Consider the following 23,997-nt stretch of genomic DNA (forward strand, 5'->3'; position numbering starts at 1 on the left):
TTCCGCTGATAGTTAAAACGAGCGGATGACGCGAAAAAAACCATTTGAGAGAGAAAGTAGAGAAGAGGCAGCGCAACGTCTGAGTTTGGCAGCGAGGATTTATGGCGTATTTTCGTCGGCGGCCGAGGGTGGCGCTGCTGTTATTGTTCTTCCCGCGCGCTGCCTTCTTCGGCCGAGTGACGGCCATTAATAAAACCGTTAAGAAATCGAGACAAGAATAATGGAGGGAAAGTGGCTTACCATGAATGTATAGTTGTTTCTCCTCTCGCACGGTCTGGAAGGTCGGGGCCTCGGCGGACACTTCGCATCTGTAGGTCCCTTCCGAACTGAGATTCGTTTTCATCAACTGCACGTTGCCGGCGTATGATGTCTGTTTCTGAACGAGTGATTAATCTAAACGACGGGTTTTTAAAAGTCGCCCCCCCCCCCTCCCGTCTTCCCTGTTAATATTTTCATTCCAGAAGTTAGGCTACGGGTCTACCCGACGAAAGAAAGGCATATATTGAAATGTAACTTCTACTCGTTGACCATTATAGTAAGTCATTCGTTTCTCAAGTGGACCATAAACATATTTATTTTTGATAGGCGCTGTATATAGAGTGCTACTCGAACGAGAGAGAGTCATTTAGGGCCCGAAAGATGGATAGATTCATTGATTGATTTGGCCGATGAGAACGGGATGACAGAAAACGTTTAGCAATATATTGTCTGATACTTTAAGGGAAACCAATAAAGAGAACTTGTCGAAATAAAATATTCATCAGGATCGAAACATTGGCGAAATTAGGTCTAAGCATCTATATGACCAAAACCTTGTAATAAAAGGCTACTTTCCGATAATAGAACTGGAAAACGTCCAAAATATTATTGGCCTCTGCAATCACGAGGTAGGAAGGGGAGGAGGCTAGGAGCCACTTCAATTTCGGGACGAATTTTTCAAATGAGTGGCCCTTTAAGACCTCATTCTAAAATTATAGAAAATATATACATTAAAAAAACCTAATGTTCCACGATATTCCTGAAAAATATTTTTAGGTATTGAAAATGAATTTTCGCGTCAGGGCAAAACTGTTTAAATATTCTAAGCTAATTTTTTATTTATATTTCGTTACCTTAAATTTAAAAATCGTAACTCTAGCTTTAATGTAGGTCAAGTTACTAGGTTTTTAAACGATTTTGGCGGAATATAGAACCATCGAAATGAAAGTAACCTAAAAAACTCTTCGCATCAACTTAATTATAGAAAGTGCCGTTTTTATCCCAGTGCCTTATATTCGGCAAAAATTCGTGAAATATTAACTTCAACTTGTCAAAAAAAGAGGTTATGTTAAAACCAAAAATATTTCTTTTTTCCCGCGTAAAAAATGATCGATTTGGCATATATTTGTTTAGACGTCTAAGTTTCCTGTAGAGGTATAATGTTTATGTACGTATATATCCTTGTTTTTATTTTCTCCCAGCGACCGACCGTATAACTATTTTGAGGTCCAAAATGTTATCAAATGGGGTTGCTGGTTTAAGTCCAAAATATGATTCCTATTTATATCTGGCTGAAATGATACGCGGCAGTGGCAAAGCGCTGCCTCCGTCTTTTCAGCTCTGCCGAAGCGCACCCAGTCACGGATCGGCCTTTGATTTCTCATACAAAAATATTTCGTCTAAAATGTACAAGGCTATTCATAAACGCCAGAAAAGCAATGTTTATCTTCGGGGAAACGGAGAGAGCGCCAATGATGTTTCTTATCAGCGCTTTCGGTGGCGATTTCTTCTCCCAAATTATTCCTTCACCAAAAGAGAAGTAAAAATATATAAAATGAAAAAAGGGTTCGCTTAGAAAAATCCTTCGGTTTGCTGGCTCGACGTTTTTCGGGGGTTACGAGATATTATTTTGCCCCGCCGTTTTTCTTTTCAAGGCGATAGAAATATATTTCAAAACGTGCAGCATATGAAACTTTAGATCTTCCAGCTCCGGAGAGGGACGCTGGGGGGAGGGCGTTAGGGGTATCAGAAAGAGAGAAATAAAAACAATATCGCCCCCCCCCCCCCCCTCTTCCGTACGTCTATACAATATATAATATTCGGCGGCTCCCCCAAGACGGCTAGGAAAGAAGGCGTCCAACCGCTATCACTCAAAAAAGCCAAATTTAATAATAAAAATTTACAATTTTAAAACATAAGGGAAAGAAAGTGGGGGGCGGGATAGGCAATAACGACTGCGCTTGGAGAAAGCGTGTCAGGATTTTTGTGGTTGTATTATCTTGCTGGGTTCTTCGGTGTATTTTTTTTTAATTTAATATCATCATATATAATATATTGTTTCGATTATACAATTTACATGTATGATGATGTTAAATTAAAAAAAAATTGAATCTGACGGTTGTTAATGTGTAAGTTGGAAAATTACCGAGGCCTTTTTTCCCGGAAAATTTCCCGTTAAAAATTTCTCGCTCGGAAAATTACCGAGGTCTTTTTCTCCGGAAAATGTTCCGTATTTTTTCGAAAAAAAGGTTTTCATTCCATGATTAGCCTAATATTGTTCAATAATATTTAAATTTCGCCTCATTTTTCGAATCCAAAAGTAAAACTAAACATCTAGACCAGCGGTTCCCAATTTTTTTTGCTATGGAACCCTTAATTATCCACCTAATTCTTGCGGAACCCCAACTCGTTTTTCTTTTTCTTATCTTAAGAGACTCTTGACACAAACAAAGATGGCCGCGCTGAGAATTCTCGGAACCCCTTTTGGGAACCCCTAGTCTAGAATAAAAACCCTTAAAAAGTAATTTTTTAATTATTATTTTTTCCGTATTCCGGAAATTTTTCCGAATTTCATTGACAACTCTATTATAATTAGTTAGGGGCTGCCAAACGTAAGATAAAACATTGCAAAGTTGGAGAATTTGAAAATAGGCCTAAAAAAAGGGAACTGATTTTTTATTTGCGCCCCCCCGGCCCCCTACAAAATATTTCTGGGTTCTCCACTGAGTCAGGGCATGGTCCGGGAATTTCAAAGTCAATTAAATATGTTGGTCATTTTTAAACGTTGTAATTCCAACGTTGTAAAACAGAACATAACCTTTTGAAACACCCTGTATATAACAAAAATGTAAGCTAAAGTAAAATCTAATCTTTAGCTAGTGATAAAAGAGAAATATTCAGTTAAAAATAGTAAAATTTTGGCCTGGGGAAATCTCTAAAAATAGCTATGGAAAAACTGGTAATTTGATTTTGAAAATATTGTGGCAACAAAATTCCTTGAAATTTACTAAACTATAAATTCCAGGAAATTTGTTTTTACATTTTTTTTTGCTTTTTCGTACTTAATTTTTTAATATAGATGGCTTTCATTAATCGCCTATCTCCGGGGCAGTTTTGGGGAAATTCTGATAGTTACTTTTCTGAACAATCTCTGGAAGAAGTTGGCAGTGGTGGAGCCGCTGGTAGCTTTTAGCAGGCGAATAGCTTTCACCATTTAAGAAAACCCAAAAGTGAATTGAACCGCAGTTCCGTTAAAAGCACGCGTTTAATCCTCTTTAATATTTGAAACCTATATTGCCCTTACAATTTCAAAATCCATACTTAAGTAATTAGTTCTATATATATTTTTTAAATTAACTCCAATAAATTGCCTTTAAATCGACTTAAAATGTCCTATTTTTACTCTGAAATGTTGGGGCTTTCGGTTGTCACATATTTATAGTCTCATAAGTAGCATAACGCAATAAGTATGACAATTAGCCAACGTAACAGAAGCGTAGCTAGGGGTTGTATGTACCCCGAACCATAATCCTGGCTACGCAATCAACGTTTCGTTCGGCACAGAGCCCTCTAGTGTTTAAAAAAAAACTTTATGTGAAATACGTTTATAACAAGGACAATAATATACAGTCGGTTTTATTTCCAAGACAAGACGAAGTTGGGCGACAACGTAAATGAGACAAAAAGGTTCGGTGAGAAAATAGGTATTAAAAACCACCGGGAGTGTCACAGTTTACGTTATTACTTTACTTATGATAGTACAAAAATGGAAAGTTTATGTAAGAGAAAGAAATGTCATACTTATTTTTATTACGTTAATATATAAATCTGAGGTTTAGGTACGAGCAGCGAAGCAAATGCTAGCGGGTAGACCCGTAGCGTAATGAGAGATTGTCGAGGGAAAAAAAAGAGTAGGTAAAACGTAGGTGAAGTGAATAGACGTAAAATAGGAGCTTACGTTAATCTGAATGCCGGGCATCGAGTAGGGCCGGACAGAAGGAAAGCTACTGGGAATATAGCGGTAAAACTCGACGTCGTTCTTGTACCACTTAACCGCGTACAGCTCATCGCCCTCCAAGTCGTAAGTGCAATTTAGCCAAACAGACTCGTCCATTACGGCTACGGACGGAGTTATTTCCACTCGGACCAGGCGTATTCCCAGGACGCCTTCGGGTTCCAACATGGAAGAGAGAAAAATAATCATCAATTGCAGGGCCGCTAGTTAAACGCGTGGGACAGACCAGATAGGGAAAGAGCGACCGCCGCTGGCTCGAGCTTTTTCTCGCCCCCCCCCTTCTCTTTCGGGTGATACCCCCACCCCCGCGAAAGTTCTCTAAAACTGTTATTCATTAAGTCACTTTCGGAATATCAAAGTCATTTCTGAAGATAAATGTCCCAGGGCGCGAAGAGGCGCGGGCTTTCTTCGGCGCGGAGAGAAACGTAAAGAAGCCAGCGAGAATCCATCCCGCAGGATCAACCGGAATTCCAAATTAACGGCGAAACACGGGGATGGAATCGCGGATAAAAATCCCTCTGATTCTAATAAACGTCCCACTCACGCCGACGCCGATTCTTTGACATTTTTCGACGAGAGTTTTACTACAAAGGGACAGGGGCGTATTAACCATTAGGCAAAGTAGACACGTGCCTAGGGCGCCATTTTTCTAAGGGCGCCAAAACTCTGATAAAGCCCCATGGTTCATATACTTGGCTTGCCCCTACTAAACATAACGCCGAAAAGGTTTGGGGAAACTAAAATATATTTATTTATTTATTAAAAACCGATACGCCCCTCCTTAGCTGACCAATGCCTAGGGGCGCCAAATTTTTCAGTGCCTAAAGGCGCCGAAAGGGTTAATCCGCCCCTGCAAAGGGAACGAACGAACTGGAGTAGAGATAAATGAGGACTGCGAAATACATGACAACTCCTTCAATTTTCTTTCGAAACATAAAAATATTTTTCCCGGTTGACTTTAAGGTATTCTTTACAGTTAATTTTAGTCGTTCCGTATTTCATTTTAAGGTATTCTTCCCACTTGATTTTAGTAGTATTTTCCCACTTGATTTTAGTAGTATTCTTCCCAGTTGACTTTAGTCGTTTGGTATTTAATTTTAAAGTATTCTTCCCAGTTGACTTTAGTCGTTTGGTATTTAATTTTAAGGTATTCTTCCCAGTTGACTTTAGTCATTTTATTTAATTTTAAAGAATTCTTTCCAGTTGACTTTAGTCATTTTATTTATTTTATTTTAAAGTATTCTTTCCAGATTTAACTCATTTTCTTTAATTTATTTTAAAGTATTCTTTCCAGAATTAAGTCATTTTCTTTATTTTAAGGTATTTTTCTAAGTTAACTTTATTACTTTTTTATCTAACATTCTTAAACTAATCTTAGAGGAACGATTTTTATTGTTAAATAGTTTACTTATTTACAGAATATAGAGTATGATTTTAATTTAGATCGCGTATACAGTGTTTAAACCATTGAGTTGGGAATATTAATCTAGAGGTCCAATCGAAACGTCGGATTTCAGTATTTCGCGAAACAAGTTTTTAAAAATAAGAATACCATCGTCTGCTTCCAAATGACGAGAGAACGTTATCATTCTACCCGTGGCGCCGTCTATCTCTCGATGGTTCGTTCAAATAAGACGCGTTTTCCGGCAAAAAGATTTGGTTTTTCAAAAGTAATGGATGGCGCCACTGGTCATATGATAACGTTTTCTCGTCATTTTAGAGGAGACGACACATTCGTAATTTTCGAAAACTTGTTTCGCGGGAGTAGATTTTATTGGATCTCTAGATTAATATTCCCAACTCAATGGTTTTCCCCATAGACATAATAAAGAAATAGACCCAAGATTGTACGGGTGGTTAATACGGAGGCGACGACTAGCAGACAGCCGGTAGTTGTTCCGTATTCCTGTGGTTCTACTTTTAAGCGACGCCTGTCGATTAGGTGAGAAAATAAAATATCATCACGTGATCGTGTTTGTAATCTTTTAGGTACTCTGACGTGATTCGCGAATATTTCGGCTGTGATAATTTAAAATAAGGTTAATTTTAATTATAATTTGTAAATAAGTTAATTAATTATTTCGAAACCATAATAAAAAGCAGCAGGTGATCTTTTAATAAAAAAAATCCTAATTGACGAAACGATATTTTGTCAAAGGCTTAAGTAACTCGTGTACTATACAGGTGTTGTGGTTATGGCTTGTTATGGGAATATTCTGAGATTCTAAATTGTAAACAAAAGTAAATGAAATTTTGATGAAATTGATGATTCTACTAAAGGTATGTAGCTATTATCCTTGAAATAAAATGAGCTTTGACAATTTAAGTCTGATGGCTAATGGCTTGACCCTTCATTTCTAGATTTTTGTCCTTCGCTAATTTGTGGAATCTGAGCTAGCAATATAATTTATAAATTAATAACTTTCTTAATCAAACTGATGCGATGATGTTCGATTCCAACTTCAGCATCAAACATGTTCGTGGGAAGATGTCCATGCCAACAATATTTCGTAATACAGCAAGTTCTAGTTCTTAGACTACATTTCTTTTATAGAGAGAGGAATATCTCTTCATAACAACTTAACAAAGTTGGCTAAAAACCAAGGAGATCACGCTCAAATTATAATAACATAATTAAACCTACATGAAATGATCCTTGGTCAAAATTTAAAGGTGAGACGTTAGCATCACCGGCTTTTTCTATTTTACTTTCAAATGGATGTAATTTCTTTACATTAAATAAAAAATAATTTAGATTATTTTTACTTGTTTTTATTCTATGGAAACAAAACCGGAGTTGGAATGGCTTTTGGCGTGACCCACCTTTTGCCATTTACAATTTGTATATCCAGTTCTAAAAAGTGATCATTACAAATTAAATCATGATTTGAAGGTGTCCAGTTGTTGCAAATTTACAGTAATTATCCATTGAGAAAGTATTGTAGGTTTAGATAAGGGAAACCTATAGTTATATAAAGATTTTAAATAAGAATGAATATTTATCTAAATAATATTATAATTTAATCCTACTTATGGAATGAAACCTTTTCCGGTATTGTTTTACTTGTTGAAAAGTTATTGCAATGCGTAAAAGCACAAATATTAACCATTCTTACCAAATAAAAACAGATTTTCAATAGAAAACACTTTTACTAATACTTTTTTAATAAACAAACCATTTATTTATAAAACATGTTAGCTAACATAAACGTACTACCCGTGTTTCAAATTCACCGCTAAAGGTTTTAAACCCGATAAATGTAAGCGCTCACTGCCATTCGTAACGTCTACGTACTACCGTCGACAAATCTTTGCTTCGTAACGGAGACAATGCCTTGTAGAAGGCAGGACGGATACGAAACGGAGAGCCAGTGGGCGCCTAGCCTAAAGCGCCATCAAACTTGCGTAGTAGTACCCCAGAAATACGGAACAACTGCCGGTTGTCTGCTAGTTATCGCTCCCGTATTTTTTTGTCAAATCAAACTCCGCGTAAGGTGTCTATTTCTTTATTATGTCTATGGTTTTTCCCCACCTTCTTCGCCCGATTGTAGGAGTGAGTTGTGCAGTGGAAATTCAGTTCCTGGTATGTGGTAAGTGACACTTTTCAGTATAAAAACTGCACAAGTAAATTTGTAAAATAGGTGATTAAATATTAGTTTTTAATTAATGAATAATAAAACGCAGTCTTCGCCAAAGGGCAAATCACAACTTAAACATAGACCTTTGATAAATGTTTTATTTCCTTCGCGTCAATCCCCTTTCTATTTCTGAAAATACGGTAAAGACGGACTTATATCGGGAAGGGATGCTGAAGTTAAATACAACACTCTCTTTATCTTATGCTTTAAATATCGGTGCTGTTGAAAACTATGCATGCGGCACTGCCCCAATTAAAATAGATTAAAGTAAATCATCAAAATCAAAATTTAAAAATACATAAATGATAAAAGCATAATTTTCATAAGTGTATTTAAAAGTTAATGTTTGTCATCATTAGTCTCTCTGTATCAAACATTTATATAAAATAGTTATCAGCTGTTACATTTTTACCTCGCGTTGTGAAGTAGGATTGATAAGTGCATACACTATAACTTTTAGAACGTAAACGATACTAAATGTATATTACATATATGATATTGAGTTGATTATTCGGTTAGTAGTGGGCTCTAATGTAAGTGTTCAAATAATAAATAACTGATTGTCTGATTCTCCCAAAACTGCTTATTTGACACCAAAGCCATAAAGTCTCCATTTATTTTTTAAATAATTGTAATTTAAAGGAAAAGTCCAGGTTCGGTAAAACTTGGGTCTATTTGAAAGATCATGTTTAAATATACTCAAAAATATCAGTCGTAAAATTGGATTTTTTTTTAATGACGAGAAATTAATTTTTAAACGAGCGAAATTTACCCGCCAAGCGAGCTGCCATTTTCTTTCGCCTTCCCTCCGCAGACCGCACGCGGAGCAAGCGCGCGCGGGGAACAGAGCGCTGTGATAGCGCGAACAGCGCGTGATTAAAGTCCTAAAACGTCACCGCGAAACAAAATGGCAGATCGCTTGGCAGGTAAATTTGGCTCGTTTAAAAATTAATTTATCTTCATTAAAAAATGATACAATTTTGCGACTGATATTTTTGAGTATATTTAAACATGATCTTTCAAATAGACCCATGTTTTACCCAACCTGGACTTTTCCTTTAAATAATCGTTGCATAATTTTAAGGAACGACGTTTTCTACCCCAAATTGGGGTAGGGAAAGTACCCACAGTGGTCAGTACTACGTTTTATAACGTTGTCTCTACCTTTCTATATAATTAGTTTAAATATTAGTACTCAGATCCTTCAAACATCGTTATACGTAGTCTGCAAAGCGCAGTACAGTTTTTGCATTGCGCATTAATACTATGTAATAATAACTTTGAATAATACTAAATTTTTGTAGTTTTACCTCTACCAATTTTTCTTAATTAGTATTATATAGGCCTATCTTTTTATGTAGGATAACCCAATACCCCCCCCCCCCTCTTCATCTGACTACCCACCCGAGATTAACACGACCCGCCGGCCCTGCAGTATTAAAAGCAACGCGAATTCAGCCTAGAGAAGAAATATCCATTAACGGCCATTTCCTGTTTAAAATTATAAAACCAAAACACTTTGAACAAGCAGAGCTGCATTAACCATTATATAAATTAATTAGGGAACCAAGAAAAAGGCCATATTTGCCCTGAGCATCAAGAAAAAAGTTAGCTTTTCGTATATTTTCCTACCATCTTGACTTTCAAGTTTTCCAACATGCAGAAACCATTCTCATTATCCCATAGAAATTTTAATTTAACACCATTTATATTTGCTATCCCCGTACGGGTGTCCAAGCCCAAATGTTTATCATTATTGTCTTATTCTTACAAAAGTATATTCTTGTTCGCTAAAGTTTTATTACCCCAACATGTGTTCGAATGGCTCTCCTCTACATACGGTGTTTTACGCGCGGTACACGTCTTGTCCTATTGTAAGCCACCGAACCACTCTCTCTCTCTCTCTCTCTCAATTCTTAGAGATTCGCTCGCCCTACATTCTTCGGAATCTGACTTTTTAACAAACGTAATGTTTTTAAATAGATTAAAAGTAAAAAAAGACACTGTTAAATTTACACATGTTTTATTTAAAATCATTGAAAAAACTAGGCAGAAGCACTAGTGGTCTGACCGGTTTCGTGAGGCTTCGCCTACATCATCAGAGTGTTTTTAAGACACTCTACTCTCTGCTCTTCCGAAGGGGTCTTGGAACCAAAAAGTGGTACCACACGCGGAAACGTGCCACCGGCCGTCACCAATTTCTACTATCGACTATCAACTTCTAGCTTCCCTCCATACAACTATACTCCGACCAATAACCTATCCACGAAACGCCTCTCACAGGCTGAGGCTTCTTCACACATTTCGCCTATTTGCATTCCCATATATTTGATTTAAGCGCTTTTATTTTAATTCAAGAGTATTTATTTCCATTGGTTTTTATATTATATTATATTATATTATATTATATTATATTATATATTATATTACATTATATTATATTATATTATATTATATTATATTATATTATATTATATTATATTATATTATATTATATTATATTATATTATATTATATTATATTACTTCCAAAGACACCCGACATCTACGTACTTATTTCTGTAACGTATAATCATACCCTTGGAGATTTTTATATCTGGAATAGTATTGAACGGCCAAACCGAGAATCCTTCTTGCCTTTGCTGACGCTAGGGAAACCCTAGAGCCCAAAATAATTAACTAATAATTAAAACACACTTTTAGTAGAGTCGATAAAAATAAACGTCGCAAAGTCCTTAATCCGCCCATGCATCGCAACACGAGTTCTGAACTCCGAAAAGAGCCCCGAGCAACCCCTTCCGTGAGTTCGGAACTCCGAAAAGAGTCTCGAGCAACCCCTTCCTTGAGTTTCGAACTCAGAAAAGAGCCCCGAGCAGCCCTTTCCGTGAGTTCCGAACTCCGAAAAGAGCCTCGAGCAGCCCTTTCCGTGAGTTTTGAACTCCGAAAAGAGCCTCGAGCAGCCCTTTCCGTGAGTTCCGAACTCCGAAAAGAGCCCCGAGCAGCCCTTTCCGTGAGTTCCGAACTCCTAAAAGAGCCCCGAGCAGCCCCTTCCGTGAGTTCTGAACTCCGAAAAGAGAATCGAGCACCCCTTCCGTGATTTCTGAACTCCGAAAAGTTTCAACAGCACTCCCATCGCTTAGTTCGAGTTGGTGAAAAGTGGGGCTGTGAGGGTACTATGCGCAATTGACAAAAACGTCGCCAGTCCACCTCTGCTGCTCGGCAAATGATTTGGGTTAAAACGAATTATGAATTTGTACGTCCAAGTTATATTTATACACTATGAATAATTAAGGATAAAATAAGTCTGACATAGGTAGCGTTAGCTAGTGGTTTATTTTTAAAACGGTTCTTTGAAACGAAGCTTCAGTTCAAATTTTGAAAACAAAGAAAAAATTTACAACGCCTTTTGACACATCCTACAGATGGAACATTTAACGCCTTTTTAGTTTTATTTCCAAATAGAAAAGGTACGCTTAAACTTTAACGGTCGATATAGTCGCTGAGAGGTCTCTCTGCTGTGAATTGTTTGTCTCTTGTTTTCGAAGGCAGAAGTGTTGATTTACTAATATCTGATTCATTTGATTTTCTTGGCCGGATGCTTCCCCGTCAGCTCGAGAGGCGAGGCTATAAATCCACGGTCTCACGACAGCCATAAACGGTTCAATCAATCGTTTTAAACTAGCTATTGAAAACGATTTCAACGCTACTTCCATGACCTAGGACTACAATAAAGAAATATATGAAAATTTCACCTCCCTAGAAAAATGTCTGCGAGCGCCTATAGCCTAAGTCATATTGTCGTGAACAGCGAAATAAAAGACGCGAACTTTTCCGACATAAAAACCGGTAAACCTTTTTCCTCTTATTTCAAAACAGAACTGGCCGTTAATTTATTTTTACACGCGCAAAAAATAACACCTTTTTTAACAGCAACCAAAAACTCACTTTCACGCGCGCGTGCGCTATATAAACATTTGAAAACGAATATAGGTACATGTACTATACAAAATTACGATGTGTACAACCGAACATTCCGCCCGCCTTGAAATAACGAATTTCAAATGAGATAGTAAAAGTCCGAAAAGTTACATTTGCATACATAAATAACCCTTAGTAAACAGTTTGAATACAATTAAAATCAGTCTAGTGGTAACTGGCATAATTTAACTACGGGTCTTTTCAGTGATTTGTCAGAGGTTCTGACAGTTACGACGCGAACTTGATTGTCTTGTCCTGGATGAAGTTCAGTGATTCTTGCCATTCTCCACTTGGTTGGAGGTAAATCTTCATCTTTGAGCAAGACCAAGTCACCGACTCGTAGATTCGGTTTTGGTGTAGTCCACTTTGGACGTTGTTGAAGGCGAGAGAGGAATTCATTTCGCCAACGGTTCCAAAAGTGCTGCAGTACTTGTTGGCCCAATTGCCAACGTGACAGGCGGTTGACGTTTTCAGAAGTGAGATCGGGTTCGGGTATTGCGGTGAGCGCATCTCCGATTAGGAAATGTCCAGGTGTCAACGCATTGAAGTCGTTTGGATCCGAGCTTAACGCCGTTAAAGGACGTGAATTTAAGCAAGCTTCGATTTGGCAAAGAAGCGTTTGCATTTCTTCAAAGTTTAGAACCATGGTGCCAAGAACTCGTTTCAGATGATACTTGACGGACTTCACCCCGGCTTCCCAGAGGCCTCCAAAATGTGGCGCTGCAGGCGGGTTGAAGTGCCAATTAATTCCTTCGTCTGCGAGCCATCGTGATACTTGATCGTTGTTGTTTGTAGAGACTATGAATTTGATGAATGTTTTCATCTCTCGATCGGCTCCTGTAAAGTTGGTTCCACAGTCGCTGTAAATGTCGGCGCATTTTCCTCGTCGAGCAACAAAGCGTTTCAATGCTGCCAGAAATGCTTCGGTGGTCATGTCACTGACAAGTTCAAGATGAATTGATCTTGTGGTAAAGCAAGCGAAGACGGCAATGTATCCCTTAAACCTGAGGTGACTTCGTCCCTTCATTAGTTTAAGGGTAAATGGTCCTGCGTAGTCGACTCCACACTTCAAAAATGGCCGAGCAGGATTTACTCTCGCTGGTGGTAAATCGCCCATAAGTTGCTTTACAGTGACTGCCTGCTGTCGTACACATGAAACACATCTTCTGATATGGAAACGTATGGCATCACGAAGACCGACGATCCAATAACGTTTCTGTAAGACAGAAGTTAGTAGTTGAGCACCTCCGTGAAAATGTTTATCGTGCTCGTGTTGTATTAGAAGTTCTGTTAATTTGCTCTGTCTCGGTAACAGTGCCGGATGCCTTTGTTCGTATGGTAAGTTGGAGTGGCAAAGTCTGCCACCAACTCTAAGAATCCCATCTTGATCGATGTACGGACGCATCGAAAGGATTTTACTTTTCCGTGGTAATTCTTTGTTTTGTTTAAGGCAAGCTATCTCTTCGTTAAAACTGTTGCTTTGGACGACCCGAATCCAATGGGATAGCGCCTTTTCGTTCTCTTCCTTCGATAAAGGTCCAGTAATTCTCAATTCTGTCGCATTTCGCGAATTGAAGACAAAACGTAGAATGTAGGCGGTGATATGAATGAGTTTTTTAAGCGCTGAAAATTTGGAAAGGAGTGTGAAATCCATTTGATGATGTGTTACTAAAGAAATAATTCGTCTTTCCTCGGATAAACATTCATTTGGCTCTGAGAGTTCATGTAGTTCTTGCGTTGTTGCGGCGAAAATAAGGCACTGCGGTCCATGCCACCAGAGACCATGATTTCCCAGTTCGCTAGCGGATATTCCTCGAGAAGCGCAATCTGCAGGGTTGCTGTCTCCTGAAATGTGATGCCATTGCGCTCTCGGTAGTTTCTTGTGGATTTTTGACACTCGATTGGCTACGAACGTTTTCCAACGTTGCGGTGGAGCTTTCAACCAAGCTGGGACGATTGTTGAGTCCGACCAGCAATGAACATCAGCTATATCCAATCTCAATGACTCCCTGATCAGTTGAATCAGAGAAGCCAAAAGTAATGCACCAGATAATTCCAGTCTCGGAAGTGTGGTTTGTTTGAGCGGAGCGACTCTTGTTTTCGCAGCGATCAGTTGTATTTTGATTTGTCCGTTGTTATTCACCGTCTTCAGGTATACGGCAGCTGAGTACGCTTTCTCCGATGCGTCACAAAATCCATGCAGGCTAATGTCTGTAGCATTAGCTTGCGAAATGTGCCGTTGAACCGTAATGTTTTCAATTTCTGGTAAATCGGTTCGAAACGACCTCCATTTAGCTTCAAGTGGTTGGGGAAGTTGCTCATCCCAATTCAATTTTAGCTGCCACATTTCCTGTAACATCAGTTTCGCTCGAACGGTTACTGGTGCCAACAGTCCCAGAGGATCGAATATCCTTGCTGTATCCGAAAGAATCGTACGTTTAGTGATTGAACTTCTTGACGCTGGAGAAGTAACCATAAACGAGAAATTATCAGCCGAAGGAGTCCAATATAGGCCGAGAGTCTTGACTGATTCGTCGTTCTCGATGCATAGTGGCTTTTGTAAATCCTTCATGTTGGCTGGTAGTGTATCCAATAATGCAGCTTCATTCGACGCCCATTTCCTTATTTCAAATCCTGCTTGAGATGTAGCTTGAATGATTTCTGACTGAAGTCTTAAAACGTTCTCAATCGTTTCGTCTCCTGTCATTAGATCGTCCATGTAGAAGTCATTTTGTAAAGCCGAAGATGCCAACGGAAGTGTCTCTTTCACGTCATGGCCGAGTTGCTTCAAGACTTTAGTTGCTAGGTATGGCGCTGATGCGGTTCCATATGTAACCGTTAGCAAACGGTATTCGAGCAAGGGTTCGTGTGAGTTGTTTCGCCAAACAATTCTTTGAAGATCGGAGTCGTCTGGATGTACTCTAATTTGACGAAACATTTTGGCAAGGTCTGCTTTCATTACAATGCGATGTTGACGAAAGCGAATAAGGAGGTTGACCAAATCATCTTGAAGTTTTGGCCCCACTAGCAGATGATCGTTTAGGGAAACTCCAGTTGTAGATTTGGCAGAGGCGTCGAACACCACACGAACTCTCGTGGTGGTACTGTCTTCTTTGAATACCGCATGATGAGGCACGTAGTAAGATGGATTGGTTTCGATTTTTATTTCATTCGAGGGAATGAGTTCCATATGTCCAAGGGCAATGTATTCCCCCATGAACTTGCGGTACTCCTCATAGAGATTCGGGTTAACACGTAGACGTCGTTCTAAGTGAGAGAATCGACGGATTGCCATTTGTTTAGAATCTCCAAGTTTTGGTGCATCGTTTATCTTTGGTAATCGTACAGTGAATCTTCCTGTAGAGTCACGTGTATGTGATTCTTCAAAGTTCTTTTCACATTGAATTTCTGTTGGAGATAGTATTCTTCGAGGCTGGATGTCTTCTAGCTCCCAAAGATGTTTCAAATCTGCTTCCAATGTACAATGGTGGACCTTTATTTTCGAACTTCTTCCGGCCATCAGCAATGGACCGGAAACTGCCCATCCGAAAAGAGTATTAAAGGCACCTGGAAGACCTTCTTTCCCCTTGCAAATGCCATCTTGTAAGAGCTCTAGATACACGTCAGCACCTAGTAAAATATCCACTTGTCCAGGGCTATGAAAAGTTGGATCAGCAAGTGTTAAGCCTTTCAAGTGTAGACAATTTCCAGGATCGAACGGACTGTTAGGTAAATAATCCGTGACCTTTTTCAGGACGATTGCCTCGACGATGACCTCCGACGTGTTAATGATATTTGACTGAATATTCACCATGACACTGCCTTGAGAGGTGTTCATTCCGGTTGCTCCAATTCCGTCAACTGAGACGTTGAAACGTGTTCGCTTCAATCTTAGTTTCCTCGTGAATTTTTCCGTGATGAAACTGGCTTGAGAACCCGAGTCCAGAAGCGCTCGGGCTGGATAAAGTTGCTCGTCAAGTCCCTTGACTTGGACCATTGCGGTTGCCAAGATAACTTGGGTTGATCCAATTATTTCACGAGATGGGCATGAAACTACACCGGAGGTTGCCTTCGTCTTCGTTAATTCCTTCTCTTGATGTAGAAGTGTGTTATGTCGTGCGTTGCATTTCCTACAATGACCAGATTTGCAGTCATTGCTTTGATGACCGGTTCGTAAGCAATTGAAACACATGGCACTCCTCTTGACCATGTTCCAACGCTCGTCCGAAGATGCATTCAGAAAATTGGTACATTTGTATACAGAGTGTGTTTCGTTGCAAAAGTGACACGTCTCGCTCAGAGCACCATGATGAGCCTTTGTACTCGGTGTCTGATGTAATGGAGGCTTCGACCTGATTGCAGTAGTTGTAGGCGGAGCTGCTGCTAAGGCTCTGGCCCGTTGTTCAAGAAATGTAACGAGATCCTCGAAAGTTGGTCTTTCGGTCCCCCTCAGGGAAAGTTCCCATTGTCGGCGAGATTCTGAATCCAGTTTTTCCTTTACAAGATGAAGTAGTATGGAGTCCCAATGTTGTACTGGTTCTTTGAGAACCTTGAGCGCCCTTATGCATTCGGCGGTGGTATCGATGAGCGTTCGTAAAGCGGATGAAGATTCTTGGATGACGTTAGTTTGACTGAAGAGACGTTTTACGTGTGCATCGATGATTTCCCGGGTATTGTTGAACCGATTGTTTAAGATATCCCAAGCCTCCAGATAGTTAGCGTCAGTTACCGGAATAGATTGAACGAGGAGCGCTGCTTCGTTTCGTAATGATGACTTCAAATACTGAAACTTCTGAGCTCCGGTGAGCGATTCGTTGTTGTGTACGGTGCCCGTGAAGAGATCGTGAAATGGAAGCCAATCGACGTAACCACCGCTGAATGATGGAAGTTCCAGCTTAGGTAAACGTACATCACTAGCTGGTCTGACTTGTCTCACTGGAATGTTTGCTGCTCTTTCATTTGATTCAGTGACGAGTAGGATTGTCAGATCTTCGAGTCGAGCGACTAGAGGGTTGTATTCATCTTCGTGATCCGCGAAGTCGTCGTCGTCGGGATCGATATTTGCAACTACGGCATCGTGAACCTCATCCAAGTCTTTCGATAGTTTTTCCACCTTGTCTACATACAGCTTCAAGCCGACGTCAGATAGATTCGTTGCTGTTTGACCCACCGCATTTTCAATCCTGGTGATCTGTCCCTTGATAGCTGCTCTTCTTCTCACCAGAACATCCATGATGACTTATGTTGATTCGTTTACGATCGGGATATGATCGATGGTTTAAACGGTTTCCAACGGAGAATCCACGCTAATTTTCACTGTCTCTTACGGAAAGATAGCCGATTCGATGATTAGTTGAGGAACATAATCAAGTTGACGAATGTATCCGGCTCGACGGACCAAAAAATGTCGTGAACAGCGAAATAAAAGACGCGAACTTTTCCGACATAAAAACCGGTAAACCTTTTTCCTCTTATTTCAAAACAGAACTGGCCGTTAATTTATTTTTACACGCGCAAAATAACACCTTTTTTAACAGCAACCAAAAACTCACTTTCACGCGCGCGTGCGCTATATAAACATTTGAAAACGAATATAGGTACATGTACTATACAAAATTACGATGTGTACAACCGAACACATATCATGAATATACAATGACAATAGGGTCGGCTGGTAGTACCTAGATTTCGGGTTGGAGCTTATCTACACAGTTAGAAAAAAGGCTTTCCATGGGTTTTATTAGGGTTTGCTTTGGGTTTAAAAAAGGTTTAGGAAAAAATTATAAACCCTTAAGGTTTGTTTTGGCAACTTGCATGGTTTGAAAAGGATTTAAATGTTTAAAGGAAACCCCTATAGGTCAATGGAAAACCCTTAGGATTCCAATTTAAGAACCTATAGAAGAAAAAAAAATATTTATCACCGTTTAAAACCCTTTTCAAACCCTGCACGTTTTAAACTATCTCATGCCATCTACGCCAAAATTTGATATCAAGCCGTATAATAATTTCATAAAACGTAAAGGAAGACGGACTTTCCCCAAAATGGTTTCTCTAAAAAGTCTAAATATCATTGCAATCATACATCTTTCGGCGGTTCTGTGGTAAAACGCGCGCTTGTCGTGCTAGAGGGCTTGGGTTCGAAACGCGCCCGTTGCAATCGTTGTATATTATAATGTCGTAAATTAAATTAGTTAATTTTAATTTAATCTATAAATACAAACCCTGGGAAGTGTATAAAGGGTTTGAAAAGAGTTTAAATATAAACCGTGTTGTGTCGATTGTCTGTATTTACGGGGTTTTGTTGCAAACCCTAGGAAGTTTTTAAAGGGTTTCTAATGGTTCAATTATAATCATAAAAGTGCTCATTTTTAAGCCTTGTGGGTTTGAAAATTTCCGTTAAAGGGTTTTGGAGGGTTTGAATTTGTGGAATTTTTTTAAGAATCATGTTTCGGGATTTATGAAGTTTAACAGATGAATGTATTTAAAAATGTCGTATTGAAACATGTCAGAAGTCGCGGTAAGTGCACTTACACTGTTAAAAAAAATTGTTCTAATTTGAACAAATCGCCGTTCAGAAGGTTGTCCCTGTAACAGAACGCCATTTTGTTCTAATATGAACCAAAAATATTCGTTCGATAAAGAACGATGGTTGATGGTTTAATATTGAACTTAGATGTTCTATATTGAACAAACCTTCTTTGTTCAAATTATAACGTTTTGTCGTTCGCGGTGGAACGCTTTGTCGTTCGCCGTGGATCATTTTGTCGTTCGCCGCTGATCATTTTATCGTTATCCAATACAAAGAGTACTTAAAGTTATTGCTTTCAAAATCATAGCTCATGTCCCCTACCGGCGGTTCATCATGCTAAATTAATGAAAGTAACCTAACCTAACCCATTGCCCACCGAATAGGAAAACCAGGCCTAAAACTAGATAATTTGAATTCAGTTCCAACCTCAACTATAACCATCTTAATAAGCTTAAAATATCTACCCCGAAAGTGATATGCGTTAACTATAAAATAAAACCTTTTCATAGCGATATTACATTCTATTCTCAGCCGAAAGGCCGAGAACTGGTAACAAACGATTTTAGAATTTATTTCTATGCTGAAAACGTCAAACCAAATTGCAGTATATTTCAAAATATTTTCTGTAAATTTTAATTCTGGAAGTTGGGCAATTACATTTCCGAACGAATTTCGTCTAACTTGCCAATCAAAAAAAAATATATTTAAAAAAACGGTGCGTGTCCTATATATTCGGACCTTTCACAACCCTTTTTCGTTTTCCACTTCGTTAGGACACGGAGGTTATTTATATCGTTATTTGTGTGAAGTTTCTTTTCAATAGGTGGGGTAGTTTCTGAGAAACCGCGTTACAGACCTAACGCCATTTGAGTCGCTAGTGAAGGAGCTACGCTCCAACAATGAAATTGAATCTTCGGTAAATTTTCAAATACACTGTACATACAACTACAAAACAACTTCATTACAACATGTTCTAACTCACCCTGTAAATAAATTACTACGAGTAATAGTTAAATCAACCAGTACACTAACTTAAAACTACATAATAATTAATGTACGAAAAAACAACCTATAACAAAGCTCACTCTAAACCACTCATTTATTACTTTATGAATGTTATACTTGTTTGTTACTTTTGACCATACGAAGTTTTCCGCAAAATAGTGTCACACTTATTTGTTCCTTTTTGCCTTACGACGTTTTCCGCAAAATTGTGTCACACTTATTTGTTACTTTTGGTCATACGTTATAGTGTCACGCTTATATGTTAGTACATGTACATGAAACCAATACAAAGAAATCCATAAAGGATTGTGTGTAAAACCTGTTCTAAGGGGAACGATCTCCTAGCTATTGAAACGAATCTATTCTATTGTGTAGTTTACAAGCCTTCCTCCAGAGGGCGAAAGAGCATTCGTTCTTATTTGAACGAAATAAAATATCTTGAACACACCGTTCTCTGTTACATACCTTTAGAACGCTATCGTTCATTTTTGAACAGACTGTTCTAAGTTGAACGTCTTCTGAACGAATTTTTTTAACAGTGTACAGCGACTTCTGACATGTTTCAATACGACATTTTTAAATACATTCATCTGTTAAACTTCATAAATCCCGAAACATGATTATAGCCCGTCGAAGCTAATTCCGGAACAAATAATACCGTCTGCTAAAACCTATCGAGGACTTGAAAAACTCTCCTGATTGGAACTTAGAAACATGTAAATCGCGTCATTCGGCTCATAAGCTACCGCCCTTTTCAAAGCGACATCGTACTAGGGCCATCTTATACAGTTGTATATTCATTGTTAAATATATTCATGGTCATATCTATCAACAGAACTCCCTGAACGCTTCTTCGCAGTGAGCGAAATTTCCGGCCGAATTTTATTTCGAAAACCAAAAAGTTTCGCTTCCCTGATTTAAAAATTCGCGGGGAAATTTTCACGGACTGCAGAAAGGAAAAACAAGATGTCCGGACACCAGAATACATACAATGCCTCTGATATGATAAGAATATTTCGCGTGTTTAAGTAAAATCTGAAAGTTCCAAAATTACCAGCTTAAGATTTATCACCACAGCAACGAAAGAGTTACGTAGCAACAGTTTCAAAGCGAAGTCACCCGCCCTATAATACACGCTTTATAATCACAAATAAAATACCCAGCACAGTATAGCCAATACCCTCTATAGCAAATGCACAGGTAAAAATCCGCGGTGAAAGTATATACGTACTCAAGTACGCAACATATTATAAACAACAACCTCTACAACAAACGCTTAGTATAACCAACATCCCGTAGAAAAAATTACAGCCTCAAAAATGCCAGATGACTCCGTTGAAAATATCAAGGTCGGAGATAAGATTTTGGAGATCGATGGCGGATATGTCTTAACATCGAATTGGTTCCAAACGAGGGGGTAGCCACTTGGAGAAAAAATGCACACCAGATTTCTGATTTACAAATATTTTCGATACTTCTTAAATATTTCTAATATTTCCTTAATGCATTTCTAGATTTCCGGAAATAATTATTTTGCTATTTGTACACCATATTTCTTAAGTGGCTAATCCCTCGGTTCCAAATTCAAATATGACAATAATTCCTTTGGGGGTTGTTAGTACCCCGAATTTCCAACATACCGCCAGGCCCATCTCTATCATTGGGCAAGGTATGCCTAAGCCCTAGGGCGCCGTGCTCTGGAGGGGCGCCGTTGCAGAGTCATTTACTTTTCGGCACTTTTTTAATTCAAAAACATTTTGGAATTTCTTTTTCCAAATTTTCAAAAGGGGGATAGACTTTTGCCCCTTCGAGTCGCTGCTGAGTGATTTCGTGAAACGCCGCCACAGACCCAAATAAAATCAGGGATATGCTCTAGCCATCTGGCCCATTATATTTTTTTCTAATTTAATTGTAAAGTATTCAATGGCAACCCGGCCATATGAAAAAGGCCGCCTGATATTGTTAGCCCAGGGGCTGAAAGACAAAGACGGCCCTGCATACCGCCTTTAAAATAAACTATAAACTTAGTGAAAAGGTGTATTGCCTAACCAAAAATTTTATATTAATGCAAATTGAACTTGGACAGATGTGTAAAATTCCGCGGCGGCAGCTGGGCTTCGGCTACACTGTGAAACTAACACACACAAATACCTAAGGATTGTTTGTACAAACTGCAAAGTAAGGTGATACATATCTCACATGACGGTTCAAAATGGATGACCGTTACGAGACATTGTTTTACAAAGAATGTATTTATGACTATGTTGAGACGATGCGTGGGAATTTCCCCCTGGCACGACAGGGAGGAAAGGGAAAACGTCACTAGCACGCGCTACAATGGCATCGGAAGACGTCAGATTCAGTGATTCTGTTTAGGGGAAGGAGCTTACACTTCGAGCATGAAGGGATTGGGATAAACGCTAAACATCGTTTCAACAGAATCATTCTCCATAAGTATAAATAAATAAATACATTCTGGGATTTACATAATCCCACTAGTTCTTTTGTAAAGATGAATTCCCGCGATAGCAACCGTTCTATTTTCTTTGTTGTTATTTCCAAAGTTAGAAATATTTCCTAATTCTTTAAAGTAAAAGTCCCAAATTGCTAACCATTTTCTTTTACATAATACTTGGCAAACAAATAATAAACCTAGTCAGGCTAGAGGTCGGCGGAACAAATAAATTAACTGCAAAAATTTCAATTAATCATTAAAATTAGTATTATTTGATTTATACGAATAAATTATACGATTAAACAACGATTTAACATGCAAAATTAATCATTTTTTTCGAATATTTCTGAATAATTCTCGGTTATGGATAAAAATAAACAATCGTATAATTTCTTATTCAAACGCCGACCTCTAAGTCAGGCAAAGGTGCCGCTTTACATTACAAAAACCAAACAATCGAACTAATTTTTACCAGAATCACCTGGTTAGAAATTATTAAAATATGACTCAACATATAGTCAATTGGATTTGTGGAAAAAAAAACATAAATAGGAATGGGATCCGTGTCGACGACGAAACTACAAAGATTATTGCTTTCCTTCAAAACTTCGCGTGATTTTCGCTTAGTGGAAACACACCTTTACCCGATCTCACGATGACCAAAGTTAGTTAAAGGGAGTATGAACTACCGTATTTATCGTGGATTAACCAAATTTACTTTTCTACCACCAGGTCTTGTAGAAGCTGGGGAAGTTGGCACTAGTTACCTTAAAACAAGTCAAACGATTTTTTCGATGAAATTCCTAATTAGTTGGTGGTTTTTAACCAACGTGTTCCTTTTTGTCATTCCTGGTATTTAAATTATTTGTTGCGTCGGATTAAAAAACTATAATTCTTGGTGATTCTTATGGCTATTTATTAATTATTAAGTTTAAAACATAATTCTGTATTCTGTAGCTCGTGTACTTGCACATTTGAAAATTGCAGAAGCGGCCAAGAAATCGTATATAACAAAGTATTTTATGTTTTTTTTTTCAGAGAGTGAGTGAGGAAAATTCCGGAAGAATAGTTGTAAAAATGTTTGATTCTATTAATGATACCACAGACATTATTCGAAGCCCACAAAGAATCAGTCGGTTCTCGTGAAGCGATTTCACACATCATAACCACGGGGGTGTCTATAGGGAGTTAAATACTTCCGCTGAAAGGGGTGTGTTTATTAACTTATGGTTTTAGTAACAGCCATGTTTTTTCACGGGTCAACATAGGTCTGATGCTAATTTATACGCTTCCAAAATTAAAGACAATGCTTAATTTTTTCAAAATGATGATGAATTGTTGAATTGGAACATAAAATTGACTATTAAAAACACCCGCTTCATTTCTGAAGGTAGTTATTTTCGAATTTAGGACCTAAACGCGTTTTCGTTCGTATTTATCGCCATTAAACTAACCGGGTAATAATTTTGCCAATAAAGAGAATGCGCGAGTTTCCTCCTTCGAAACTTCCGTTTCACCATCGCTCTATGACCGACTAACATTAACCGAAATCGTTCCGTGTCATAATTATTCTCTTATTTCATTTATGTTACAATTAATTCATCGACATACAGTAACAGTTCGCGAGTCAGTAGGCCAGTTTGACATAGTTTGTCCGGTGTTTAATCTACCGTCCTTTGAAAAACAGTACAACCCTCGTTACAATGAAATTTCTAAATATACCTCAAAAGAATCCATAATATTTTATTTTATAAATTTTTTCCATAAATGACTCGAAAATAGACGAAATATTTCGATGTCAAGGGTTAACAAATTTATTTTTTTATCGCTTTCTATTCGAACCAGGCGTATTTTATTTTCAAAGGGGGTGGGTGGGGGAGAGAGAATCGTAAATAGATTTTGTTTTCTTCAAATCTCGTCCTAAGGGCCACTCTTTTTGTTTTCCGTCTTTTGACTAGCGAAAGGGCGCATTTAGGCAGAACCTGGTAAAAAAAAGCAGTAAAAATAATACAAAAAACAACAACAAAAAAGGTTATAATCTTTACTTTGGGTGGAGAAACAGATTTTCATGAGCCATCTTTTTCTATTTTTATCTCTGGAAAACCGTCGGGCTAATGACG

General features: G+C 38.3%; 1 protein-coding gene across 1 annotated transcript in view; it reads right to left on the bottom strand.

Annotated features, from left to right (window-relative positions):
• Positions 1 to 23,997, bottom strand: part of LOC149932322 (uncharacterized) — a 74,106-nt gene that overhangs the window by 12,595 nt on the left and 37,514 nt on the right. Inside the window, exons 2-3 of the mRNA XM_090155901.1 lie at positions 4,217 to 4,425; positions 241 to 376 (exon numbers count right to left, since the gene is read on the bottom strand). Of these exons, the coding sequence (XP_090012027.1) occupies positions 241 to 376; positions 4,217 to 4,425 (345 nt within the window). The remainder of the gene's footprint in view (positions 1 to 240; positions 377 to 4,216; positions 4,426 to 23,997) is intronic.

The sequence above is a fragment of the Leiobunum rupestre genome, chromosome 8, assembly GCF_980474605.1.
Source record: "Leiobunum rupestre chromosome 8, qqLeiRupe1.1.hap1, whole genome shotgun sequence".
NCBI lineage: Eukaryota > Metazoa > Arthropoda > Arachnida > Opiliones > Sclerosomatidae > Leiobunum > Leiobunum rupestre.